The 27,999-nt window shown below is 37.4% G+C and overlaps 1 protein-coding gene across 3 annotated transcripts in view; it reads left to right on the top strand.

The window, feature by feature from the left end:
• The window catches only part of arhgap24 (Rho GTPase activating protein 24), a 129,569-nt gene extending 101,968 nt beyond the window's left edge, over positions 1–27,601 (top strand). The window contains exons 1-8 of one of the 3 annotated variants that reach the window (XM_052104158.1): positions 255–417; positions 8,198–8,320; positions 18,917–19,124; positions 20,277–20,409; positions 22,288–22,361; positions 23,246–23,367; positions 23,862–24,942; positions 26,199–27,601. In XM_052104158.1, coding sequence (XP_051960118.1) covers positions 8,215–8,320; positions 18,917–19,124; positions 20,277–20,409; positions 22,288–22,361; positions 23,246–23,367; positions 23,862–24,942; positions 26,199–26,442 — 1,968 coding nt within the window. In that variant the 5' untranslated portion in view covers positions 255–417; positions 8,198–8,214 and the 3' untranslated portion in view covers positions 26,443–27,601. Of the gene's footprint in view, positions 1–254; positions 418–8,197; positions 8,321–15,148; positions 15,258–18,916; positions 19,125–20,276; positions 20,410–22,287; positions 22,362–23,245; positions 23,368–23,861; positions 24,943–26,198 lie in introns of those variants that run through there. The other 2 variants (XM_052104157.1, XM_052104159.1) reach the window with 2 other exon arrangements.
• Positions 27,602–27,999: the final 398 nt, after the last annotated feature.

Genomic DNA, 27,999 nt, shown 5'->3' with positions numbered 1-27,999 from the left:
GCTCCATTATCCCCTTCAACATTTATTGCACTGATAAATCATTAATAATAATAAAACCTGTACATGCACATGAATACAACTTCTACAGTAGCCTACACATAATTAATTAATAGATCACATCTCACAGTAGCACAGTGGAAGTTAAATGGGTCAATGGGTGTACATGTGGACCTTTTCAAATCCCGGTCAACGTTCTTAATGACGTCACACACCTCTAACGCCAAACAAACACCGCGCGTGGTGGCACTGTGCGCGCGTGAGAGTAGGGACGGACACAGAAAATCCTATTGTGTCTCGCGCAGCCGGTGCGCGAGGTGCTGGTGTGGAGCAGGGCGCGCATTGGTTTAGAACAAAAGTAGGATTTATTTCTTCACGACTACACGCATGTAACAGCTCCCCGCAACTTGATGCCATAGGGTTGGTATGCCTACAGAGTTTTTTTTTATTGTGTTGCATTGTTGTAAAAAATGGTTAGCTTTCATTTTACAGCGCGCAGACTCTAAATGGGACTGTTGCGTTGGACATTTTATACAGTAAGACTAGTGTGAATGGCATGTTGTCAGGATGTATGTTCTTAAAGCTTAATTTGGACATGTATATGTTAAGTTTCCTATGCATTAGGGGAGTTCAGACACGACGAGTTATTTCGTTTTAAAACTGATGGAGCGCAGTGGTCTCGACGTGTTTTTTATAAGTTAAACAAGTTAAACTATTTGACACGCCGTCTTAAAAACGCAAAGCTCTTGGCGCGAGACGCGATGCAAAGTTCGTGTATTAGAAGGTTAACCCTTGTGCGCCCTTCGGGACATTTTTGCCTTTTCATTTTATTTTTATTTATTTTTTTCTCTATCATTTTGGCTGTGTTAATCAATTTAGACAAAGGTGTGTATTTTTTGTGGGAATTTTAATATTTCAACCTCAGCATGTCAGTTCCTATACATAATACACTGTGTACACAAAATATTACACTCAGGGCCTTAAGGACAAAAATGCCCCCACTGAAACCCATAAAAACTGCTATATTTGATCCCAGTGCAGTTAAAGCATAAAATCATGAATTGTGTGATATTATGCTTTCATAATTGCCCTGACTTCAAAATGTAAATTTGTTAATTTTCCACCAGATGGCGCCATTTTTCTCATGTCTAGCCTATGGAGCACATACATGCTTTTTTCCAATTTTCTGTTTGCTGTATTATAGAGCACTGCAGGCCAATTGAATAAATGATGCAGCTAAAATTGTGTGGGTGTGTTAGTATGGATGTGAGAGTGTGTTTTGAGAAATACTTGACTGATGTTGGTTAAAAAAATTAACTAATTGAAAGTAGAAAATAATATTCATATCTAATATTATTATGGAATTTTTTTGACGCAGACTTTTTTGTCCTCTAAGGACCACTGAGTAACTTTTTGAAAATTACGCTTGTATAGCAGTGAACTGTACTTTTTTGTGAACTGTACTTTTTATTGTCGTTGTTCTGTGTCTGTCTACATTTATGACAGTGGGATATTGTCTTAAATGTTTAAGAAAAGACACATAATGAAACAGACAGATTTCTGTTTGTGTTTCAAGTTTGCTTGTTTCCCCAGTGTTTGTGGGATGTTTTAAGATTTGCGAATGATTGATTGTTTTATGTAAGAATTCCATAAGAGTATCACACGTGGAGCCAACCTGTCTGCACGCGCATTGATACACACACTGAGCTCGATAGGAATGTGCGTGTGTGTCTGTGTCTACAGTTCATTCCCATGTTGTTTATCACACACATTCACATGCTCTGATGGTTCATGTCCGGGCTATACATTACGCTGTGTAAACCTTCTCGCCAGTGTTTAAACACTCTGTCAGATGCGTCTCGATATAGAAATATACTGCTTTATGTGACGTGTGTTTACTTTGTGTTATGTCTATGTGTATATTCCAAGATAACTGTGCCAAGAAACATCTTGAACTTAAACATGAACCTTGGCATTAAGCCATTTTAATGCTTGTTTTGGCAACCCACTTGTCAGTGTATTTACTTTAGTGAAAATAAACATTATATATATATATATATATATATATATATATATATATAACTGACATTATATATATTACATGGTGTAGATATATAAATAAAGCCCTAATTGCAGTGTTTGCAAGGCAGTGTATTAGTATTCCTAAATCATTCAGGTTAGGGTTTGTCCTAAACCCATAACCCAAAGTATTAAAAAAGTAAAATCTAGTTCATATTTCTAATTTACTTTTCAACTGAACACTTTTCAATGCGCCAGCTGGGTGTCTGGGAAAGTATTACATCAAAAACCATGCTGTAATGCAATAATCAGCCATCTATTGTAATACCATTGTTATTACAATGTAATTGGCACGTACAGTTACATAGCTGTATTTATTGAACATCATTGCTGTAGAACTTTCTGTCACCATCAGTGTCCTTGGCATGTTGTGTTCTCATTCACTCACTTGCTTAACTGCACCCTGGTCATGAAGATGGGTGATTGTTGAACACTCAACGGGCACAATGAGCTCTTGTTAGCACCCTGTGTGTGTGTGAACTGGCACCAGGATCAATGGCAGTGGACTTGTGAAAAGCTAGGCTCATTATGGACCTTGAGAGCTCGTCAGTCACCCGCTGGGAGATATAAGGGCAATCCAGAGTGCAGAGAGATGGATGCCGCCCGTGTGAGGTCTGACTGTTCATTACCTTCCAACACTGATTTGAGACCAGTAAAACTGCCTCAGCATTGTGTTAAAGATATAGTACTCCAAAATGAAAATTCTGTCATTATGACACCTTCATGCCATTTTAAACTTGTTTGGTGAAAATGTGGAACACAAAAGTAGACATTTCTTAAGAAGCAGCTCTTTCCATGCAGTGACATTGAACTCTGCTAAACTGTATGTTTTAATGTACAGCAGCCATCACTGAGGAGATATCCTTTTTTATACATATTTCTTACCTCAAGGAGACAAAAAGATACATGCACAGTAACTTTGCACAAGAAGTCAACGTATAAATGTACTGTACCTTTAAAAGTACACAATAAGTCTTTAGGGTACAATTTTGTACCCAAAAAAAGTGATACATTTTATAGAGGTAAGAAAGGTTCCCTTGAGGGTACCGCCCCATAACATCCCTTGTGTCAAGGACAAAAAAAAAAAAAACATATGAGTTGTGCACTATTGGTTTGTTTAAGAAACAGACCAAAACCTAATTTGTTATTTGTTAATATTGTTCGAATTTTACATTTGAATGTGCTTTTTTGGACATTTGTTATTATTATTATTATTATTTTTTTTTTTATATATTATTTTTATATACTTTTTGGTGATTGACAGCGTAGTCACATGAACTTTCACATGGAAAGAGCAGTGTAAAGATTTCACATTCAATAGAAAAAATACAAGCATTTGAGTTTGGAATTACATAAATAAGGGCATCATTTTTGTCCAAACTTCTTCTTTGCTGTTGGGTAAGGACTAACTGATCCTAGAACGGAATAAAAAAGCGTCACCTCTACGGATTTACTCTCCTGGGAAAAATCAGAGAGGGTTTAAAGAGCCCCTCGGGGGGTAAAGCTTAACGTTAATGTACAGCCAGGTGATTGAGGGGAGAGCGTATATTTGAACAGGAGAGTTCGGTCATAGATCGTTAAGCTCGTTTAGAGAGGAGAGAAATCTATTATCTATGGGCAGTAAGAGTTGGGTCAGAGGTCTCTTAGTTGACTAGAGTGCAGGTTAGTGCCATTTTTACTGGGTACATTTATGGAAAAAAAATTCGGATTGGAAAAAGTAATACTGATATTGGTTAGAAGGAAATGTAGGAACTTTGAGCCTAATCTTATGACAAAAATGAGCCTGTCAAAATTATATTATGTGGCTCCTTACCAGTGGCAGCCCATGCATTTTAAGTCTCGGCCTTCAGTGCGATTCATGCCATTTTAAACACAGTTGCACAATTAATAAGAAAGCCTATGCCTATGGATATCATACATCGCAGGAAACTGACAATACCAACTGACATTTTAATAACACGTCCACAAAACTTGAAACAACACTGATTTTAACTGCAGCTTGATTGTTTTGTGAAATGAAAGTCTACCATACTGACATTCAAAAATAATAATGTATCATAATGAATCTACCAATGAGGTATATAATACCTGGAAAAAGATGTCTAATAATATTTGCAATTTAAATGTTGCTTGCAATAAATGTAGTTTTGTCAGGGTACAAGGTTACTTATCAAAACTTGATCCGACACTGAATGCTCAAGCAGCCTAATTTACATTTAGAAAACTCCCGATGTTGCTATAACAATGCAAAAAGCACTTACCAAAATCAGCCCTCCTATCCTGTTTAATAAATTAAGCAATCAAACGGTCATGCAGAACATCTCATATTTTTTAATCCAAAAGGATCTCTTTCTTAATTGCAGTGATGAAAGCTGACTTATCATCTTGATCTTGATTTTTTCCGCTTTCGAATTACTTAAATCACTTCAAGCGTGAATGCGTCTCTCAAGGCCAGCACTGTAAAAGGGCCTAAAACCTCAAAAAATGGGCCCCAGTCACTTCTATTGTAAGTGACGAATTGTAACCTCGATGTCTGCTTTTTTTTTTTTTTAAAGAAAAGTAGGGCCAAGTCGAAATACATTTTTGTGTTAATCAACATTATGCCACAAATGCTGTTGATTGAGCTTAACTTTTATTGAACCCGGAATGCATCGTAAATGTCATTGCAAAAAACAAAACAAAACATCAAACTACGTAGCAACAGCAAACACATGATGTCATGATTATTTAGCCTTTATTTGGTCACCAAATAGTCTGTTCATGCCTCTTGTGTTTGTTTATGTGTGTTCACATGTGTTTGTATCTGTGTTCAAGTGATTGAAAGACTAGACCACAGCAGATGGCCTGTAGACTGTGTTTAAGACAAACCCCTGCAGAGTGTAGTTTCTTTCACTATACCCTTTTGTTGCACGCATGCCTGCCTGTGTGTTTGGGTCGGTGCATATGCCATGACACATAAGTCTTGGCTTAGGTTGCTGTCATTTTACCCTCTATTCATCTTCAGCCTTAGGCGGTGGGCTGCAGCTCAGCATTCCTGCTTTGGTTTCCTTCATTTCCATTTGTAAAACAGGTGTGGATGGTGACAAACTGAAGCAAGTTTCCAAAATGAAAATATGATAAGTCTCGCTGTCTTAGACACAGACTTTTTAATTCTGTTTTTGTTTTGAATGGTCATGTTTGTGTCATAGTTTAGGATTTAGTACATATATACATTCCGCTTTGCCTCTTGAGACTCCTGTGGCTCCGCCCGCTCCTCCTCCTGAGCCACCTGTGGCTCCGCCCCTGAACTTCCAGCTGCTCTTCCTCTTGCGCCTCATGCGCCACCACCCCCTGAACTTCCAGATGCTCTGCCTCTTGAGCCTTCTGTGGCTCCGCCCTCTGTGCCTCTGCCTCCTGCAGCTCCACCCACTGCAGCCAGCAATCAACACAATGCAAAAGAGGTGTTCATCTGTGACGTCAATTTGGAGGCTAAATATTATTTGCCATGTATTCACGTTTGATTTTCCTGTTGGTTTTTATGAGTTTTTCTCCTTATCAGTAAAATAAGCTCTATGGTGAACATTACTTGACGATATGTGGACGTTTTTTTCTACAACATAAATTACAGAGTCGTACCTCAAACATGAATTTTCGTGTGTTTTCCGTGTGGTTTTTTTTATTTAGTATGTAATTCAGTACATCTTCAAAATTCACGTTTGATGTATGAAGGTGTGTTATTTATGTTGTTGAAAAAAACATCCATATAACTATTGAAATGCCTTCTATAATATTTAACTCATAATTACATATTTAACTCATAATTTCAAAACCCCCAAAATCCAAGGGAGCCCATGGTGAATTCTATTCCTGGTTTTGGACTACAAACTGAACAGCGCTATAGAAAGACAGAAGTGTTGATTTTGATGTTATTTTGCAGTATACTCTTTTTACAGTGGCGTTGGTGATTTAGTAGTGGTGGAGCTTCTAAGAAGCAAGTTGAGCTTCTGAGATTTAATAAACTGACAAAAGAATGTCGCAACACTGTGTTGACTGTGCATGCAAACTATTTTCGAATAAATCCAATGCTCCATTGCGACGGGTTTCTGTGTATAGCAATGGAATCTTAATCACCCATGTCATTGTCGCTCCTCCACCAATTTCCATATGCCTCGCTTCTCGACAGTCTATAAATAAATGTTTTAATGACTGCCAAACTGATCTTGTTGGAGATGAAATCGATGATCTAGACAGCATTGAATCACGGGAGGATGCGTAGCAGAACTGCACTAATGAATGTTATGAATAATGTAGTCTTTCTGACTAATCATATCTCCACTAACTCTTCAAACTTTGCCTTACTGCATGGATTGGACATGTCAGACTGGACTTTTAAAGACAAGAAATAATCTCCCTCCCTCTGTGGAGGACAGCACAGGAGCTGAATGTTTGCATTCTGTATTGATCTGATCCTTTCTGGCTTTTTCTTGTGTGTCCCATAATGGTGCTCAACAAACCTTTTAAATGAGAAAGGCTATACACTTTAAAAATATATATTATTTCACCCCAAAATCAAAAGAAATAAGAACAAAATGTTGTCTGTTTAGCCATTAAGATTTTTTTTTTTTTTTGCATTTTGATATTATTATTATCATTGTGACATTAATTATTTTTATGACATTCAAACAGCTCCCCATCCTGTAATACAAAATAACTCTATAATGCAGAAAGATTATAATTTCTGTAATGCTAAATTGTATAATTCGACCCCAAATTCAGATCCCAATCAGATTGTATTTATTAATTCCAGTAATGATTATCTAATCAGAATTAAGAACAGTATAAATTTAAGAAGAAAAATATAATTATCTAATATTTTTTTTTCCTTTTTACATGTTTTAAAAATATATATAAATTCCAGTAATGAAAATGTTATTATAATTCTAATTGAGAGTAATGGCAAATTAAAAATAAAACAAAACATTCCATTTATTTAATTTAATTATAAAACATTATTAATTCAAGTACTGAGAATCTTATCAGAATTACCATTGAGAATAATGTTCATTTAAAAATGAAAACAGAATTAATTCAAGTAATGATAATCTAATTAGAAGTAAAATTAAGAACAATTTCAATTTAAAATTATAATTGTCAATTTATTTATTTGTCCATTTCTATTTGTTTATTTATTTTAAAATATTTATTCCTAATGATAATTTAATTAGAATTACTATTAAGACTAGTGTGAATTTAAAATGAAAAACAAAACTTTCCATACACATTACAGTAACTGAAATTCTTTGGTGGGTAAATGTGCTTAATTGTCATGAAAGTAATGTCACAATACAAAAAGTTGTAATTATCCAAAAAATAGCCTTAATTCTTTAATTTTAGGATGAAAAGTGACCTGGACATGTTTTCGTGAGATTCACCCTAGTTTTTCCTAAAACCTCTACGCTGATCTGAAGAAGCTATACGCTAATGAAACAGACATTTTTTAATCTCCAAAGAACAATAGAGCTAATTTAATAACCCTACCATCTTCTGTAAGCCTACTTTGCTATAAATAACCATTGAAGCACCTTTATTTTAACACTCATCCTACCAGCAAAGTGCTTCTTTAAATTTCTCTCCACAATAGCCAAAACAACCTGTGCAAGCTGTTCTCACAGACACCTCCTCCTGCCCTGCCAGACTAAACATGTGACATCACCACAGAAGAGTACACACATCCGCAAAGACACGCCCGTGGTCTGCGCTCCTTGTCTGTTTAGCCCCAGCTCCCCTCCCTGATGTCAGCACACCTGTATATTTGCAAATGATGGCCCTGAGTTCAGAGTTAATGACAGATCAGAGGTTTATAATACAAAGGCATGTACTGCAACTCAACTTTAATGACAGAGGCCTGATTGGTTGTTGAAAAGTGCTTTGTTGAAATATGTGATTGGGCAAATAGCTCCATTTGTCATTACTTTTGTGGAGGACAGGTTTGGAGGTTTCATTTAGCTCCGCTATGCCTAGAAATGGCCTTGTTGGCACCTCCTCTTTGCGTGGCACCCCTATGCATTGCATACACTGCATATACTGAATAGTTTTTGCACCTCTGCTTTCAACTGACCAGTGAATTCAATGTTCTCTGTAGGGGGCGACAGGGAGCGGATGACGTCCAACCATGAGACATACCTACTTATGGCCAGTACACAGAATGACATGGAGGATTGGGTGAAGAGCATCCGCAGGGTGATATGGGCTCCATTTGGAGGAGGTGAGTTCAATCATTGGGGAACAGAATAAGTCAAATCTGGTCACAGTTTAACTTTAGTTCACACTGACAACATACGCATTGATACAGTGTGCATTACACTGCTGTATAGTGCAGCACTCTAATCAGTCATACAAGTTAAATAATGTTGAAAACGCTGCATTCAACATTAAAGGAATAATTAACCCCAAAACTAAAATTCTGTCATTATTTATTCATATTATTTTGTTTCAAAACCCTTATGACTTTATTTCTTATGCAGAACACAAAATGTTCTAGAGATGCATGTTCACAAAATAACTTTTTCATTTAAAACAATACTAAATAAAAGTCCTTGCATGAGCATTCAAGACACTGTAAACAAGCATTTCTCATAGTGCTTATGAACGTGCAATTATCTTAGTTACAGTAAAGGCACTTACAATGGAAGTGAATGGGGCCAATGTTAAAATACTCGCTTTTTTAAAAGTATAACCACAAGATGTAAACAATATGAGTGTTAATAATACGAGTGTTAACATGATTTTAGTGTGATAAAATCGCTTAATAACATTTCCTGTGTACATTTTATAACTTTGTGGCGTTGACGATGTAACACCCTAAACCCTGAAACCCTAGATTTAAAAGTTATGAATGTGCATGACTGAGGCAATCAGTTCTAAATATTCTACCTAAAATCTCCTTTTTCCACTGAAGAAAGAAAGTCATACGAGTATAGGAAATGTTTAGTGTCTGTTGAAGATGAGATGTCTTCCTCTTAAAAAATGTATTGTTGTGTTCAACAAGGATCCCTTTTAGGGCCTATATTGTTTTCACCATATATGTTAGCGTTTTGTTCAGTGACTCAAAAATAAAATATTACATTTCATTGCTATGCAGATGATCTGCAATTGCATTTGTCTTTGAATCCCAGTGATCTGATGACTTTAAATGTTCTTCAAGTGTGTATAGGATATATATATATATATATATATATATATATATATATATATATATATATATATTTTTTTTTTTTTTTTTTGTAGATGGCATGCAATTTTCTTCAATTAAATACTTATAAGACAGAGGTTGTTCAAATCGGTCATGATTCTAAAAAAAAAAAAGTCAGATGGAGTCAGCACTTAGATAGGTAGTCATAAATAATAAGCAGGTGGAGAAAAATTTAGAGACTATTTTGATACCAATTAAAATGTTGAATATCATGTCTGGAAGTTAGTTCAATCTTGTTTTTATCAGTTAAGGAACATTTCCTAGGTTTCCAAGGATAGACATGTCTTGAGTTTCAAGGATACAGATAAGCTTTTTCATGTTTTTATTCCATATAACCTTAATTATTGCAATGCACTGTTTCCCGTTTTTAACCAATGCACTTTTGCACAGCTACAGTCAGTGAAAGAGGTTGCAGATAGACTTTTAATCATATTACTCCAGTGTTGGTTATCCACTTTTCTTTCTGACTGTGTAAATGAGTAACCGTGTTCATTTCTGTGTGGGTGTGGTTGCAGGTGTACTTATTAATTCAGCCTCACATAGAGGTTCACAAACACACACACTTACCTCATTAGATTGTCCACTTCTAGGGTCGTGAATAGGTTCCTGTAGCCTACTCTGCTATAAAAGTTTGCTCTCTGGTCTGCAAGAATGGATCACCCTTGCATGGCCATCTAAAGTATTCACTGTGTGGGCAGAGTTGCCAGAAATAAACCATTCATCCAGAGTAATAACGAAGAGATGTAACCCTGCCTCATATTAAAGAGACAGACAGAATTAGGCTAGGAGAGGCAGGTGTACGGTGTTGTGGATTCTAAAGCTTGTACTACAAGTTGCATCAACTTTCGTCATTCAGATTTGGCTTTACTTGAGATATTTTTTTGCAATTGCTTGTAAACACACATTAGTAATGTTGTTTTTGTACATTCAGTACAAATAAACTCAATCGACAGCATTTGTGGCATGATGTTGATTAACACAAAAATTCTTGTTCCTCCTTTTCTTAAAATAAAATAAAAAATGCAAAAATCTGGGTCCCTGTGAGGCACTTACAATGGAAGTGAATGGGGCCAATCGGTAAACGTTTAAATACTTACTGTTTCAAAAGTATAGCCACAAGACATAAACAATATGTGTGTTAACATGATTTTAATGTGTGTGTTAACATGATTTTAATGGAATCAAATCTGTTACAAACCTTTTCTGTGTAAAGTTTACGGTAATCAAATTGTACAACTTTGTAGCTATGATGATGCAACGTCATAAACCCTAAAACCCTTAAACGACAGCAAAAAAAAAACTCAAATATATATAGATATATTCTCACCCTGTGCATTATTTGACCTGTACATTTATTTAAATATATAATACATTTAAATGTACAGGTCAAATAATGCACAGGGTGAGAATCAACCAACTGACAAAAGGTTGTGTTTTCTAATTTGTTATTTTGTTTCACATTTTCAGGGTCATTGTTCTTCCCAATGTACTTCTGAATACATGTTACCTTGAATCAGAAGAAAATATTACATATTTAATTAATCAAACGTTACTTTGCACAATTATTTGGAATTGAGCATTTTGAAAAAAACAATTGTGTTGTTTGGTGTAGAATCTAATAATAGTCTTATCAGAAGTCTTATCCCTTGCTTGTTACTATGTGAACTCAATTGGTTCACTGCATTTTGACAAATGGAGACTTTGTTACAATTTTGGGAGGCATTCCTGTGTGCTGCCACACCAGATGCACAAAGTCATTCATATATCAGTGTGTGCATGTGTTGCCAAAATAATTACAATTCCTCAGGAATGCATCTTTTGTTCACATTTGTGGTTGTGAAAGTTAAGTTCCCTCCCATAGTAACCTGATTTACCCTACAGGTTAAAGGTCAGAGAGTCAAACAGTGTACAATTTCCTCACTGTAGGGGTTCCATAGCGTTTTAAGGCCACCCAGTTGCGATACACGTTTGTTCTATTCTACACTTGTGCCTCTTGACATCTCAGTCTTATATTTGATTAAAGTTTGTGTATCCAGCTGCAAGCTGCAGATATTCCGATCTCAGTTATACTTCATAAGCATAGCAGATGAAGTCAGATTATACCTCAATTGTCCATATTTCAAACTATGCTGACTTGGTATTTTGCTTGCATCGCTTCTCAGTCCACTCAGCCAACTTCCAAAGACTCACTCAGCTTTTCATGTTACATTTAAGTGTCTTCTTTGTAGTTAATAGAGTCTTTTTGTTTCTGAGAAAACAGGAGAAAACACTTATACAAGATACATGCAAAATAATAAGATATCATAAAAGGTGAAAGTTTTCCTTGACCAAAACAGGAACATTTTCTTGTGTGGGATCCAAAAAAAATCAAAACAAACTGACCATCAAAATGTCTTGTTGCGCATAATTTGAAACGGTTGTGGCTGGTTCGGACTAAAACTCACTTTATCGCTGAAGACGCTTCAATTGCCAGACTGTTCAGACTGATCACACTGTGAATTCAGTGACAGGTCGAAATTTATGCTGCTGAAATCAGTTTTTGCTAATCGAAATTTAAATCACTGCCCCCAGTGGCTGAACCTGGAAGTGTTGTTGAACGAACGGGCATGTGTGAGCTCCATTTTCTGTCCATCTACAGAGTGGTGTCAAAAGTAATTTGTATTTTAACTTGAGGGAAATGTATTCACACTAGAATTGATGCAAAAATATCTGAGGAAGGATGGTGCTTGTCAGTAATTTGACCGAATTGGGTTGATTTCAGGGCACATGATCGATCGGGAGCAACATGTTGATTTCTTGTGTGATCGACATAAAGTCTTGTCCACTTCGTAGCTTATTCTGGCCTAGAACTACCAACTTAGTCAGGAAAGGTCTGTCTGATTGACATTTAATATGACCAATCACTAACTATTCTGTTTGTTTTTACATGAGGTTCAATTGCGGGTTTATCTGAAATAATTGATACCACAATAATAAAATGGCATAAAAAAATAAATAATAATAATTAAATAGAAGTGTCAGTCCACAACTAGCTGTAACAAAATGAGCCACCTGAGGCTAAGACTAGATTCTGCCAACCCAAATGAGTTAAACAGAGCCTGAAGCTGTGGTTTCTATAGGGGCCTTGACAGTGAGAAGTCAATATGAGATCTTTAATGAAGTCCTATATTTGCTGCTGTTGACAGGTCTAATCTCCCCCTTGACTGAGGCTGGGGTGTTTTACTGCAAGGCCTAATTTCTTTGAAATTAAAATGTTCATAAAAAATGTAAAGTTTAAAAGTCTGTATCATTTGTTAATCTTTGCCTGAAGGCATAACCTTATAACATACTGTATATTCATTGAGAATTCAAAGGGTTCTTATGTTCTATCCAGGAAGATTAAAACAATAAATCTTTTTGCCTTAACTCTTTTGAAAGTTTTGCATCAATAAACTGGAGAACTTTTTGGGTGAGAGTCATTTGCCCACCTCTATTGTGGAGCTATATGTGGAACGCTGTTTTTGAGAGCACTTTCACAAAACACGGCAGTGTGAACACCAGGAATGAGGGCAAAGGGCTGGGAACAGCCACAACAGACGATTACACAGCTAAGAGCTTAGCAGCTTTTTTTTAAAGCTAACCTTGGGGGAAAAGGGGGGTTATTTGGCCCTGTCATACTCTCTCAGCTCTGGAGTTCAGGTCAAGTCTGAGGTTTGGATGGATGGAGCAGTCTGTCTCCTCCCCCTCTGAATCCAAACCTCCTTAAAGGAGGGAAAGGACTCTGCCTCCAGATTGGATTTCTGACTGGAGTATACTTGAAGACTGAGAGGAACAGAGAATATACAATATAGAGGAAATTATACAGATTTTATAAAAAATTATATCTTAATATTAAAAAAAAATTTCAATTAGATATTTAAACAAATTGCCCAGTCTTTAAATTGACCTCAAAAGAAGAGACGTGAAGAGAAGTACTCAAACGTAAAAGATCTGAAGACCTTAAAGGTGCAAGACACTAATGAGAAGAGAAGACCAGATGAGATGAAATCCTCCAAGGTGCAAGACAGTATAAAGACAAGAGAAGAGGTGAGAAGATCAGAGACATTCAGAGAAGAGAAGATACCAAAAGTATAAGACGAGACGAGATGAGAAGCTACGAGAATACCTCAAAGGTGTGTGAGAATAGAAGTTCTCAAAGATATGAGATGAGAAAAGATGAGAAAACTTCAAAGATTTAAGACACTAATGAGACAAGAGAATCAATGAGACAATCAAAGAGAACAGCTCAAATGTATGAGATAAGATGAGACGAGATGAGAAGACCTCAACCTGCAAGACATTGTGAAGAGAAAAGGCAATACAAGACATGATGAGACAAAACAAGATAATAAAAGAGGAGACCTCAAAGGTATGAGATGAAAATAGACAAGAAAACCTTAAACAAGGCAAGAGAAGAGACGAGACGAGAAGATCAGAGCTGAACAAAGAATAGAAGATACAAAATGAGATGAGAGGAGACGAGAAGTCCTCAAAGTTGGAAGACCGTACAAGAGATGAGACAATCAGAGACTGTCAAAGAGAAGATGAGATGAGAAGAGTCGAGAATACCTCAAACATGCAAGACAGTGAGAAGAGACTTTAAGACCTCAAACGTGCAAGACAGTAAAACTAGACGAAAAGAGAAGAGACAAGAACATAATTTGTGTGGAGAGCTAGTCTGTCTGGTGCTTATATTTGATTTTCTGTAGGATAAGAGACACAATAGAGCACTGTGTATGAATACATGGGGTTGGCAGAAAAGACTTGGATGGCTTTGTGCTGCTGGCAGAGCACCTGCTTAACTGTGTGAAGGAATAATATGTGTATGTGTCCAATGCTGTTAAATGCCTGCCATTCTGCAACATGACAGGAAAGTGAAGTCAAAGTCATGGGGGCACTCTGCCTAAGTGAACCCAGAAGGCAAAATCAACTCAAACCTGCTCTTAAAGCCCTCAGGATTCCTTTTACAAAGAAACAGTGATTTAAAGTGAATGCTTACAAGAGCTCCAGACATGTGAAACCAAGAACTCACGAGGTGTAAGCCAGGACAACTGACCGAAGGGAGAGAAAATCCATCAAGAGATTATGTTTGGCTGGAAAGCCAAGACTGACTCTTCATACTTTTCTCACAAACTTCTTTTCCAAGAAATAAAAAACAGAGAAACTAATATGAGAACCTCTGCATAATCCATCACCAGTTCAGGCCAAGCAATGTCTATATTCAGTTTCTTTTAGTTTGGTTCCTATGTTGTAGCCAAAGCACTGTCTTGCACCTGTGTGGTCACCATTAATAACAGACATCGCTTGTCCAAAGATGCATGATGGGATTTCTGTTTATTCACATTCAGCATTCAACATTCCTTGTCTGGGAATGAAGGACCCAAAAAACAAAAACTGACTGTGGGAAAGGTGGAAAACGTAAACCGTTTCGTATTGAAACATGTAAACTACTTCCTTTATGGAAAGTGACCAAAGCGAGACAGAAGAATTATGAGATAGTCGTATTGTTTAAATGCATTTAAATCTATACAAAGCTGACAAGGTACACATTTTGTTTTGGTCACTCTTTGCATTTCCTCTGAATTTGAACCCATGATTTTGACATTGCCAATGTCATGCTCTACTAGTTGAGTTGAGCTGTTATGGTTACAGTTCATTATAATTCTTCATAAAAAGTTCTCAGAATGCTTTCCTAAGGATTTGGAAATAGGAAGCTCAACTCCTATCCAGCACTTGAGGAGAAGGTTTTGGATGCGTTTCACTTGTTGTTGTCTTTGCCATCTTAGCAGTCCCTACTTGGCTGTAGTGTGACTGAACTCAGTGTTGAAGATGATGAAAGTCAGATGCACCTTGTTGGATCCTTTGTTTTACTACAATTTCATGCAAAGAAGTGTCTTCCGTAAAGTTAGAAGTTGCTTCAGCTACAAACATGGTAAGACATATTTTTTTAAAGCATGAGAATGCAAAAGACATTCTTTTAGAGTGTATTTTAGACAAATGTAAAATATACAGTACGTATATAGGGAAGACTGGGGCTAGTTGTCACACTTTTTACTCTACATGATTATTTTTCTGGGTATGTCTGCTTTTGAAAGTCAATTTTAGCATAGCTACATACCTTCAAGTCTTGGCTTCAATAAAGCTATTGAATATTTTCACTGTTCTTGCACAGAAAAAAATACAGTTCATTGAACACATCTTTTATGACAATTTGCTCCAGTAGTGGAGCATAATGTCACTATATATGGGGTAAGTTGTCACAACGGACAACACAATGTTTCACATTCCCCCTGTCAGCCCCTATCACAACCAAAATATGATAAAAATGTATTCTGGAGGATAGAACTCTAATTATAGAGGGTTTTAAAAAGGTGTTTGATACCAACATACAAAACTTCTGCTAGAGAAAACACACATTTGGCCAACTGGACTTTTGACTCAAATTTGACCATTACTGAGATGTGCTTTGTGACATCTAGACTTGGTCTTCCCTATATAGAACATATTATTCTAATTATTTTGTATTATTATATATATATATATACACTCACCTAAAGGATTATTAGGAACACCTGTTCAATTTCTCATTAATGCAATTATCTAATCAACCAATCACATGGCAGTTGCTTCAATGCATTTAGGGGTGTGGTCCTGGTCAAGACAATCTCCTGAACTCCAAACTGAATGTCAGAATGGGAAAGAAAGGTGATTTAAGCAATTTTGAGCGTGGCATGGTTGTTGGTGCCAGACGGGCCGGTCTGAGTATTTCACAATCTGCTCAGTTACTGGGATTTTCACGCACAACCATTTCTAGGGTATACAAAGAATGGTGTGAAAAGGAAAAACATCCAGTATGCGGCAGTCCTGTGGGCTGAAAATGCCTTGTTGATGCTAGAGGTCAGAGGAGAATGGGCCGACTGATTCAAGCTGATAGAAGGGCAACTTTGCCTGAAATAACCACTCATTACAACCGAGGTATGCAGCAAAGCATTTGTGAAGCCACAACACGCACAACCTTGAGGCGGATGGGCTACAACAGCAGAAGACCCCACCGGGTACCACTCATCTCCACTACAAATAGGAAAAAGAGGCTACAATTTGCAAGAGCTTACCAAAATTGAACAGTTGAAGACTGGAAAAATGTTGCCTGGTCTGATGAGTCTCGATTTCTGTTGAGACATTCAGATGGTAGAGTCAGAATTTGGCGTAAACAGAATGAGAACATGGATCCATCATGCCTTGTTACCACTGTGCAGGCTGGTGGTGGTGGTGTAATGGTGTGGGGGATGTTTTCTTGGCACACTTTAGGCCCCTTAGTGCCAATTGGGCATCGTTTAAATGCCACGGCCTACCTGAGCATTGTTTCTGACCATGTCCATCCCTTTATGGCCACCATGTACCCATCCTCTGATGGCTACTTCCAGCAGGATAATGCACCATGTCACAAAGCTCGAATCATTTCAAATTGGTTTCTTGAACATGACAATGAGTTCACTGTACTAAAATGGCCCCCACAGTCACCAGATCTCAACCCAATAGAGCATCTTTGGGATGTGGTGGAACGGGAGCTTCGTGCCCTGGATGTGCATCCCACAAATCTCCATCAACTGCAAGATGCTATCCTATCAATATGGGCCAACATTTCTAAAGAATGCTTTCAGCACCTTGTTGAATCAATGCCACATAAAATTAAGGCAGTTCTGAAGGCGAAAGGGGGTCAAACACAGTATTAGTATGGTGTTCCTAATAATCCTTTAGGTGAGTGTATATATATATATATATAGTTTGTGTCTAAAATGAAACACAATAAATAGCCTAATAAAGAAATGCACTGTTATGCATTAGATGGTTCTGCATTAATTTTTATAGAATTTCTTCTTGGCATAGTGAACACGGCATGTCACGGGGTGCATGTGCACAGGGTGTTTCTGCTCCGGTGACTGAAGGGTCTGCCCAATAGACATATGTTTTGCTCTGTAAGAACATAAATTAGAGAGAACATTGCAGCTGATCCCATATTTTTCATAGGCTTGAGCAGGAAATAGTGGTAAAACCCTTCCTGTCTTTTGGGATTTGTTGAATTAGTACCATCTCGTACCTCATGTCTGTGTCCACAGACCCGGAAAGCTCCACCGATCCAAAGCTTCCAGGAAGTCTGCCCTAATCCCTGCTCAAATGCATGCCACATGTGAATCAGGTTGTTTTTAGCCCCAGCGATGCAGATAAAAGACCAGGGGAGGACAGGAATTGTGCAATTTTCTTCCCAGAGAGCATGAAGTGTTCTGAAATACAGGCTGAAAGAACAGTGAACAGCATGCTAAATGCTGCTCTTTTCTCAATACGATGGGGGATTTCTGTCATTCTCGCTGAGTTAAAGCTAAATTTGAAGTCTCTAAACCTTCTGTTAAATGCCTCGAGACATCTTATATTCCACATAATATTACAATAGCACACCAACTAATAATATGCAGGTTTATTTATAATGTATAATAAACAGCTTGACACTGAGACATGAACATTATGTACTACAAAGTACTTAATAGGTGGATGATAAGTATACTAAAAATGATCAGCTGCAGTACAGACAACCAAAGTCTTTCATTGACAAATATGACATTTTTATTTAAAAAAAAAAGATTAAACCTTCACTTTTGATGAACTAAGGTGATGCTAATCACTGGTGTTTAAATACCTATTTATGAAGTTTTGGGTCTATTTGTGCTTTATATCTATAGTAAAGAGATCTCTTTCATATCTCAGTTGTTTCTCTTAAAGGTGCACACAGTAATTTCATTAGAAAAGTTGACATTAATTGTAATTTTGCAATACAATGAAGACTCCAGTCATATCAGTAATTTTATAAAAGCTGTTTTATTCTTCACGGTGAGGGTCCACACATGGGGGCTGCCATGTTAGAATCACATGACCAATTGAATACTACTCGCTTAATCTCAGTAACTGTCCTGTAATTTACAATTTCACTCATTGATTAAAGTAATCATGGCTGACTGTGAATAATACATTTCTACAACGGCATCTGAAAATGAAAACTATTGATTTTAAATGATGCTGCATCCAAACCACTAGGTGTCAGTGTAAGTTCAAGATGACACAAAGACAAAAGTTACTGAGTGCACCTTTAAGCAAATGCCTCTTTTTTCAAATCTGTTTCTCAGATTTTTTTTCTCCTGAGAAAAAGACCACAGATCTCAACAATGTCTCACGTTGTGCTTAGATTGGCCACCATACCAAGGTCTGCAATCAAAAGTCAGAGATTTCATAAAATTTTACTAAGACCAAAATTATTTGAGCTATGTGATCCACATTCATTTTGGAGTTCTTTCATTTACTGTATGGCATCCATTTGTTCTATTTGTATTACTCCCAAGGAGTTTTAGGTGAAACATCTGAGACCATGTTGATACTAGAATAAAACTGAAATGAGATTAAGGTCTCAATTAAGTCTCCTGAGTTTTGAATGAACAACCTCTAAGCAACAATATTTTTGTTTGCTGTGATTTAAAATCAGCTATTCATGCTACTTGCCAGATGCTTCAGTAGCTCAGCTGAACTTCATCTTGTTTTTTTCAGGAATCTTTGGTCAGAAGTTGGAAGAGACCGTCCGATATGAGCGTCGCTACGGGAACAAAATGGCTCCCATGCTGGTGGAGCAGTGCGTGGACTTCATTCGGCAGAGGGGTCTATGTGAAGAAGGACTCTTCCGTCTGCCTGGACAGGCCAACCTGGTCAAAGAGCTCCAGGATGCTTTCGACTGTGGAGAGAAGCCATCTTTTGACTGGTACTTCCTCTAAATACACATACAGTCTCTAATACACATTATAAAATCTGACCAAACTGTATAAAACCTGCTTAATCAGTTACTGTATTTGCGATTACATTTTATTTGCAAACACAAAAATTGCCTTTAGAGTATACCGAATGTGGAACATAAGTAACGTAAAGTACAGTGTTAATTTTTATTGTGTTGCATTTTATGTTTTTCCTTTTTTAAAGATGTCATTCCATCAAATGCTTCTCTATACATAAAGCAAACAACACATTTAAGTTTAGCAGATTTAGCTCCTCTGTTAGACTGAATGTGCTATAATTTGCCTGCTTAAAGCTAATGTCCCCTCAGGACATTATCTTAAAATGTGTCAACGCTAAACTCTTTTTCAATCAGAATAAGCTTTCTCTGCACTTTCATGATTTCAAGTGCTGCATATAACATCAACAGCTGCCTCTCAATTTATTTTCAGTGTGTGATTTTAGCGATAGCTGTCAGAGCTTTTCAATCACACACCCAGGAAGGCACAAAGGGGAAAGCACACTGCATATTTAGCACTGCGTTAATAAGATAATAAAACGCATATGCATTTGACAGTTAGGGCATGTGTGCATGTGGCTTGTGGAGTAGACTTGGAGGTTGTGTGTGTGTGTGTGTGTGTGTGTGTGTGTGTGTGTGTGTGTGTGTGTGTGTGTGTGTGTGTGTGTGTGTGTGTGGCTGGCTGGCTGTCACATCCACCATGACTTCAATGATCTCCCTGTAAAAGATGGCCCACCATTCCTGTCCAACACACCTGGGAAGTGTCAATAAATCCTGCTTGTTAAGGTGTAGTAATGACTCTAGGTCCTCTACCACGTCATTACAGGGCCGTTCAGTGACATGCTGGTACTTGCTCTGATTTAGTACCAGGTTGCTGTTATCCTCACCATTAGATATGCGGAGATATCAACACAAGGATGCTCACATGCCCACCCGCCCCATTGATTCCCCCTGGCTAGAATTGATCAGTCATATAAAGTGTACTACACTCCTACAATCCTACTTTGTATCACCTTTTTTCTTAGTGTTTCTCACATTGTATGTTTCTAGCTTGCTTTTTGTCTTTTTTTGGCATATATATGATATTTGATATAATAATATGTCTACTCCTATTTATCTCCACAGTAATACGGATGTACACACCGTAGCCTCCTTGCTAAAGCTGTACTTGAGAGAGCTTCCTGAGCCTGTCATCCCTTTCTGTAAATACGAAGAGTTTCTGGCCTGCACCAAAATCCTCAGCAAAGACCAGGATGCAGTAAGTGCTATTGTAACATGTTGATCCTGTTCTTTCCGATCAAATGGAATTGATTTTTTTGTCTTCTTTGACCCTCAGAAACCCAAGCATTGACATTGATACTTTTGATTTTGATACTTATTTCATTGTTTGTTCTATTTGAAAGTGTTTTGAGGAAGCTACTTATAAAAGATTTTAAAGCATATTTTGTTATGAGGTGAATTTTGAATTTAAAAAAACAATAGTTGTCAATGGTAAAAATCTTGATTTTTAAGCATTCCTTTCTTTGGAGTGAATTTTGTGTGACTTTAGTAAACAATGGTAAACAATTTATTTATTTATTTATTTATTTTTTGAGTATTTTGTTTTGGGGGTGAATTTTGTGTGACTTTAGCTAACATTGGCAGACAATGGGAAAAAATCTTGATTTTTAAGGATACTTGTCTTTGGAGTGAATTTTGTGTGACTTTAACAAACAATGGCAGTCAATGGGAAAAATCTTGATTTTTAAATATATATTTTTTGGGGGTAATTTTGTATGACTTTAGTAAACAATGACAGTCAATGGGGAAAATTTTGTTTTAGGAGTATTTTTGGAGTATTTTGGATGAATTTCTTGTGAAACTTTAGCAAGCTGTGACATTCAATGTGCAACTTTTTTCCCAAAATGGTTGTTGTGATACAGTTCAGTCTGTCAACTACTGTTATATGTTGCTTGAATAAAACAAAATAGGTATTATTTCATTGAATGAATTACTCTATAAAACCAAACAATTGCAATGAATGTTTAAAGTAGATAGTCTCCATTAAGATAAGGTAGTTTAGTGCTTCTACGGGGATAAATTAACGTAGGAACAATCTGAAAAGTGGTTGAAGGGGTCATAATAATCCATATCAGCTTGCCTCATGAATATATGAAATGTACCACGTAAATGGCCACTAGCCATAGCAGGATTTTCGCTAACACTTTCGTTCTGTTCCCTGCTGATGGCAAAACAAAATTCTTCGCACTGTGGGCAGTTTTTTACATTTATCAAATTACCTCTCACTATTTCTGAAGTTTACGTTTGGTTCAAATTGAGATCAGTTGACACCACCAGGCAGAAATAATATGATTCAGCACATTATTGTGTCCCTATAGTCCTCTTTTCTTTCATATCTCCATTCCTATCTTTCTCTGAGCCTAAACTACAACAGAAGCTTGGGCCGACCCTAATGGAATAGAACCAACCTCACTGTGACTTTCAAGTTAAACTTTTATCTTGCAAATCACAAGCACATCCAACCAGTTGCTTTTTAATTGTTTTGGGATAGAATCAAAACGAATGGCAGTGCCCTATTACGCTGATTTTAATTTACTGCCTGGAGGTTTTGAAGGAGATTTGTACCTGTGAGAATCCATAGAGTGCAGTACATGACTACTTTGGCAGACACAAAGATGCAAGGTACCATGTCAAATGAAGCAAAAGGCTTTATTCGATCCATTTGTATTGTGAAACAGCCTTCTCGTCTGCTGCAGCAAAGTCATTTTCATCAGAGAAAGCCTGCAGGGAAAAACACATCGACCATGAAAGGGTCTAAAACAGATCTGGGATGGAGTGCCGCATCATTAAAGCTGGATCGTCATCAATTGTTAAACCCATTGACCCATGCTAAGAAGACGAATAGCATACTAATAACTGAATAAATTGCAATATGAATATTTAAAGTCAATTAAGAATAGTTCAAACTGACTTTGAAGGCAATGGGACAGGTTAAATTAATTAAATATGCCTTGTGATAGTGCATATTAGTCCAGGTTGTTTAAATTGGGTTACGGTAATAAGTTTAAGTAAATGCATGAATGCGTTTGTAGTCTAGCCGTGTATTTAATTAATTGATTTTTATGTCTCTATGCAGGGAATGAAGAAATTAAGAAGGCATGTTGAAAGTCTACCTTTGGTGAACTACAATCTTCTTAAATACATATGCAAGTAAGCGTTTATCATGTATATCTTTCCATTGCACAAAGGCCTCAAGGGCTGTGTGGTATTGCATTATACATTTAAATAAATTGATTATCAAAATTACCACATGGTTTCTTAAAACATAAACCATTTTGTTTTAATTTCCAATCATAATAACTACATTGTACCATGATTTATACCATTACTGTGATATATAGTGACCAGCCACAACATTAAAACCACCTGCCTAATATCGTGTATTTATCCATCGTGCCGCTAAACACCAAATAACAAAACAACAAATAACATTCTGAGATGCTATTCATCTCACCAAAATTGTACAGAGCGGTTATCTGAGTTACCGTAGACTGGGCTGGTCTACTGCTGATCTCCTGGGATTTTCATGCACAACAGTATCTACAATTTACTCCAAATGGTGCCAAAAACAAAAACCCTCCAGTGATCGGCAGTTCTGTAGACGGAAATGCCTTGTTGATGAGAGAGGTCAACAGAGAATGGCCAGACTGGTTCGAACAGACAAAGTCTACGGTAACTCTGAAAACCAGTCTGTACAATTGTGGTCAGAAGAGTAGCATCTCAGAATGCAGTTTGGTGTTGTTTTGGTGGCACGAGGGAGACCTACACAATATTAGGCAGGTGGTTTTAATGTTGTGGCTGATCGGTGTAATACTACATATATATACTATATATATATACTATATACTCATACCATGCTACAGAATAAGATTTTTCTCAAACCACCCAACCTTAAAAGCCACTTTCATGTAATCTTCATTTTTTTATTAAATTTGATACTGTGGAATTTGTATTTAGCAGAGGACTTTACACATTTAAATATTTGTACATGCAAATACAATTTCTGCATTTTAATATAAATCTTTTTTGGTCAGGTTCTTGGATGAGGTGCAGTCGTATTCTGGGGTGAATAAAATGAGTGTTCAAAATTTGGCGACAGTCTTTGGGCCAAACATTTTAAGGCCAAAGGTCGAAGACCCAATGACTATAATGGAAGGTATGTCTTTTATCCATATCACACAATGCACACTGTGTAGGTGCTCTGAATAAAAAAAAAAATCAGTTCTGAGTGGAAGAACTCATGAAATTGCTGGACAAGCATAGCTTTCTTTCCTGTTTACGTATTTCCTATTGAAACAGAAATTTTGGGAGGGACACATCAGTCTGCTTGTCCATTTTTTTTTTTAAATAGATTTGATTCAGGATTTGCTGCTCGCTAGTCAGTATCAGGTGTTGTTAGGGGGAGGGACTTTCTCATTTTAGAGAGCATTTGACTGGACACAAATCTGTGGAGTACAAGAAAAGTCATTTATATTTGTGGTCCGTTCTCCGGGAAGAGAAAGACTGTATATTAAATGTGTATATCTTCTAATGGTTAATTTTGACAGCTTTTAGGTGTCCAATAGAATATATATATATATATATATATATCTTCACCAAAATCCTCAAAACTCCCAACTTTTCTTTAATATCTGTTTATATTTTTTGCAGGCACAGTAGTGGTGCAACAGCTAATGGCCGTTCTGATTGCTCGGCACGATGTTCTTTTCCCACCCGAAGAGGACCACACTAGTACTCTGGAATTGGTCAATAACAACAACAATGAGACACAAAGACGGCCGACCAATGGTCAGCTACACAACAAAGAGAACAACAACACCACTGGTGTAGGACAGTGCACATGGGGCACACCCGAATCACCCAATCGGGCTCCATTGGACAATGGCTCTCCCCGCTTGGGTAGCCCTCGTGATGGTTTTACAGGTCCGCGAATCGAGGTTAAGCGTAGCCCGCCGCTTACGATAAAAAAGAACCCAGCGTTCAGTAAAGGCAGCGGAATTGTCACAAACGGCTCCTTCAGCTCATCATCTTCATCCTCAGGTGAAGCCAATCAAGAGAAGAGCCAGCCTTTGCCCAAAATGTGCACCCTACAGACCCGAAGGGCAGGCGCAATGAAGGGCTCGGGCACCAAGATGGGGGTTCAAAATGGTGTCGTGAGGATGGGCGTGTCCATTACAGATGGGACGAATGGGACTCTAAATGGGCGTAATGGACTCTGGATGCCAAACGGTCATGTCACAATGCGTGAGGGAAAATCTAAAGAAGCCGAGCACCCCCAGAATCGCCTGTCCACGTACGACAACGTCCATATCCAACATCAAACACAATTGATACAGCCCAGTCTCAGCAGCAGCTGTGAGGATAAACAAAGCGTGGACAGCGCCACTTGGTCCACGTCTTCTTGTGAAATCTCTCTGCCGGAGAACTCCACCTCTTGTCGCTCCTCAACAACAACCTGTCCAGAGCAGGACTTCTTTGGCAACAATTTTGAGGACCCATTGTTGGATGGGCCAGTACAGGAAGACAATGGACCGGCGACAGAAGACAGGGAGCAGAGGACCAGTAATGGAGGGGGTCATGGAAGCAAAGGAACAAGCAGCAGTGAAAACAGTGAAACGGCATTTGCTGTCACCAACGGACCAACCAATCACAGTGCACTGCACAGCCTGGTGGCCAGCCTCAAACAGGAAATGCTCAAGCAGAAGAATGAATATGAGGCCAGAATCAAAAGGTGAGATTCAGATTCAACCATGTTCTTAGTACTTGAAAATACTTAAAGTTAACCTATTCTAATAAACCTTATGGTGCCAGTGCTAATGTTAGCATTTGTCATTTTTGTCATTTTGGTAAATACACAAATATAATGTTTTACTGTTTGTTTTAGAGTTATTTTAAAATAACGAATATTTTACCAAAAATTTAGAATTTTTTCATCTTTTACCTTCACATTGTTACAAAACTGTATGGTTTTCTTTCCGTGTGACTGACTTTCTTATAATGGGAATTGGGGGTGTCAAGCTCCAAAGAAACACTATTTAAAGGAATGTTCCAGGTTTAATACAACATAATATTGATTACCACCAAAATGTATTTACAAAAAGCAAAAATCTGGGTAAAATAGAAGTGAATAGGGCCAATCCAAAAACGTTAAAATACACACTGTTTCAAAAGCATAGCCACAAGATGTTAACAAAATGTTAGTGTTATAAAATCTCTTACTAAACTTTTTCTGTGAAAAATTATATCCAATTTCACTACTTTGTTGCCATGACAACCTAACGCCATAATACCTGTAATCTCTGATGATTTAAACAACTTTACTGCTCAAATAATACACAAATTTTATGAGAAGAATTCGTGTAAGTGCTTTTATAAAATTATAAGATTCATATTGCCACAAATGCTGTCAATTGATCTTAACTGGAATTTAACCCAGAATATTCCTTCAAGTTGTTAATCTCGGACAATATTCATTTTACCCCCATCTTTGCAATGTCATTCAATTAAAATATGGCTCAAAAAGGTTTTAAGTCAATGATGAGATTTGTGAGAACCAATGAGGTTTGACATCATAAGCTGCGTTTCCACTATCGGGCTAAATGAGGCCATGTTTGTGCATGCCAGGGCCAGTTGTGTTCCCACTGTTACTTCCGGGGCTTCTACGTACCGCTTCGGGGTCCGAGATTACCCTTGGACCAAGGAAAGCCAACTGGAGATTGAGGCGGGGTCAGTGTCAAAGGCAAAATTCGCTGAGTCGCAGATCGATTTTGGTCTCACGGCTTGAGTTTTGAGGCTATTGGCCCTGGCTGGCCAGTTGATAGCCCTGGCTCACTCTGGCCCAGTGGTGGAAAAGTGGCTATTGATGTCAAGGATGTTGAAAAAAAATATTGTACACGAGCCATCAACTTTTTGGTTTATATTGGAGCTTGATAGCCCCAGTCCCCATTCATGTTAATTGAACAAACCTTCTTCCTATCTTCCTTTTAGTCTGGAATATCGTAATTTAGAGTTGGAGACTGTTATGGCGAATCTGCATGAAGAGCTGGACCAGGAGAAGAAGAAGTACATCATGGTAGAGATAAAGCTGAGGAACGCTGAGCGAGCAAAGGAAGATGCAGAGAAGAGAAATGAAATGCTACAGAAAGAGATGGAGCAGTTCTTTTCCACTTTTGGAGACCTGACCGCAGACCCACAACGACCTGATAGAGCCAACACCATCTGGATCCAGTGAGATGTGGTGGACGATACCATTTATTTCAAGCTTGTGTTGAGAACAGTCTACTATTAACAATTACTCAATGACCAGTTTTGTTACATTGTGTGGGCTGTGCTCAGACAGAATCTGATTAAATTAACTTGTCCATAATTGGCATGTCCTTAGTTGGGTGTTTCTTGCCCTTTTGGTGCAAAGATTCCACACAGCTGAGAGAAGCCCACTGAGGCAAATTTCAGAATAAACGTGGACCAGTTGTGAGATACTTGTTGGACTAAACCATTTGGATTCATTTGATTCAATACTTCTTGGATCTCAAGAAAAAAGTAGGACAGTTAAATGGTTTGAAATATGGTCAAGTTTTGGAAACATAAGACTTGTCAACTTGAAATGAGTGTCAAATGGAAAGAAGAGGATTTTGACTCCAAATAATGTCAGAGCCTGCTCTGAAAATGTTAAAGAGGAACTTTGATGGTTGACTGTTGCAGTATGTTGCTTTTCGTACCAGAATGAACAATACGTCTTAGATGGGTAAACTCCTGAAGGAAAACAGAACCTTGAATGTCACACACATTTCTAATTGTGATCCAACCAAATGTGTCCTTGATCTGTCGCCTCGTCATGTAGCCACCTTTGTTAAAAATACCATGATCAAAAATCAATGTCTGTATAAATGCAAATTAAAGTAATATGTTGATGTACATACTGATATGTAAAGAGAGAATTTTCAATGTGTTCCATAAACATTTTAAATCAAGGCTTTTCCTTGCACTTAAAACATTGTTTTTCAACATGGTACGAATATGAGATTATGTGGCAAGCATTTGAATTTCATTCGCTCTCTGTCTACCCTTACGCTTGATTCTGATATTTAATTGTTATATCCAAATGCTATAGCTTTCCACATGACCAAAAAAAGACCTGTAAAGACATAGGAAAAAAATGACAAGACACTTGGCCTGTCTTTGCCATTCTTACCAATCGCACATCATTTGCTTTAAGCAGCACTGGACAGGAAGAAGTCTATTAAAATAATGACTAAATTGTAACATTATTCAAACCTGTTAAAGGTGACACCGGGTCATCTCTGCGCTGTTTGCCTTGTCTGTTTTGGAAGCTGTCCATACTTCTACTGTAGCTTCATGCATTCATTGAAATGCAATTAAATTAAATTATATGAGCTTATTTAAATGTAAATTTGGTCTTGTTGTATTATTTCTGCAGTTCATCAGTCACTGAGGCAGACCACACATGACATTGGTGGGTGGTCTAACATTTACAGCCACAAAATATATATATATATTTTTTAAAAGAATCAAAGACAACATCCTCCCAAATAAATTCAGGACTTTGTCATGAGGCCTCGAAGTTGGTATCTCTGGGTGAAAACATTTTTTTGTGATTGCCTTGTAATGCTGACTCCAAAGGTTATAGTTCCTAACAAAGTATAAAAAAAAAGATTTTTTTTTAAAAACAACAACAAAAAACATACAGAATGACGCAGAATGCAAACTTACTTGTGACCTGATCTTGACTTTGTAAATGGAAGGATATTTAATCTCTTAACAGATTTAT

The sequence above is a fragment of the Xyrauchen texanus genome, chromosome 34 (assembly GCF_025860055.1).
Source record: "Xyrauchen texanus isolate HMW12.3.18 chromosome 34, RBS_HiC_50CHRs, whole genome shotgun sequence".
Lineage (NCBI taxonomy): Eukaryota > Metazoa > Chordata > Actinopteri > Cypriniformes > Catostomidae > Xyrauchen > Xyrauchen texanus.
Note: the sequence above shows the minus strand (reverse complement) of the source record. Positions and strands in the feature narration are given on the sequence as shown.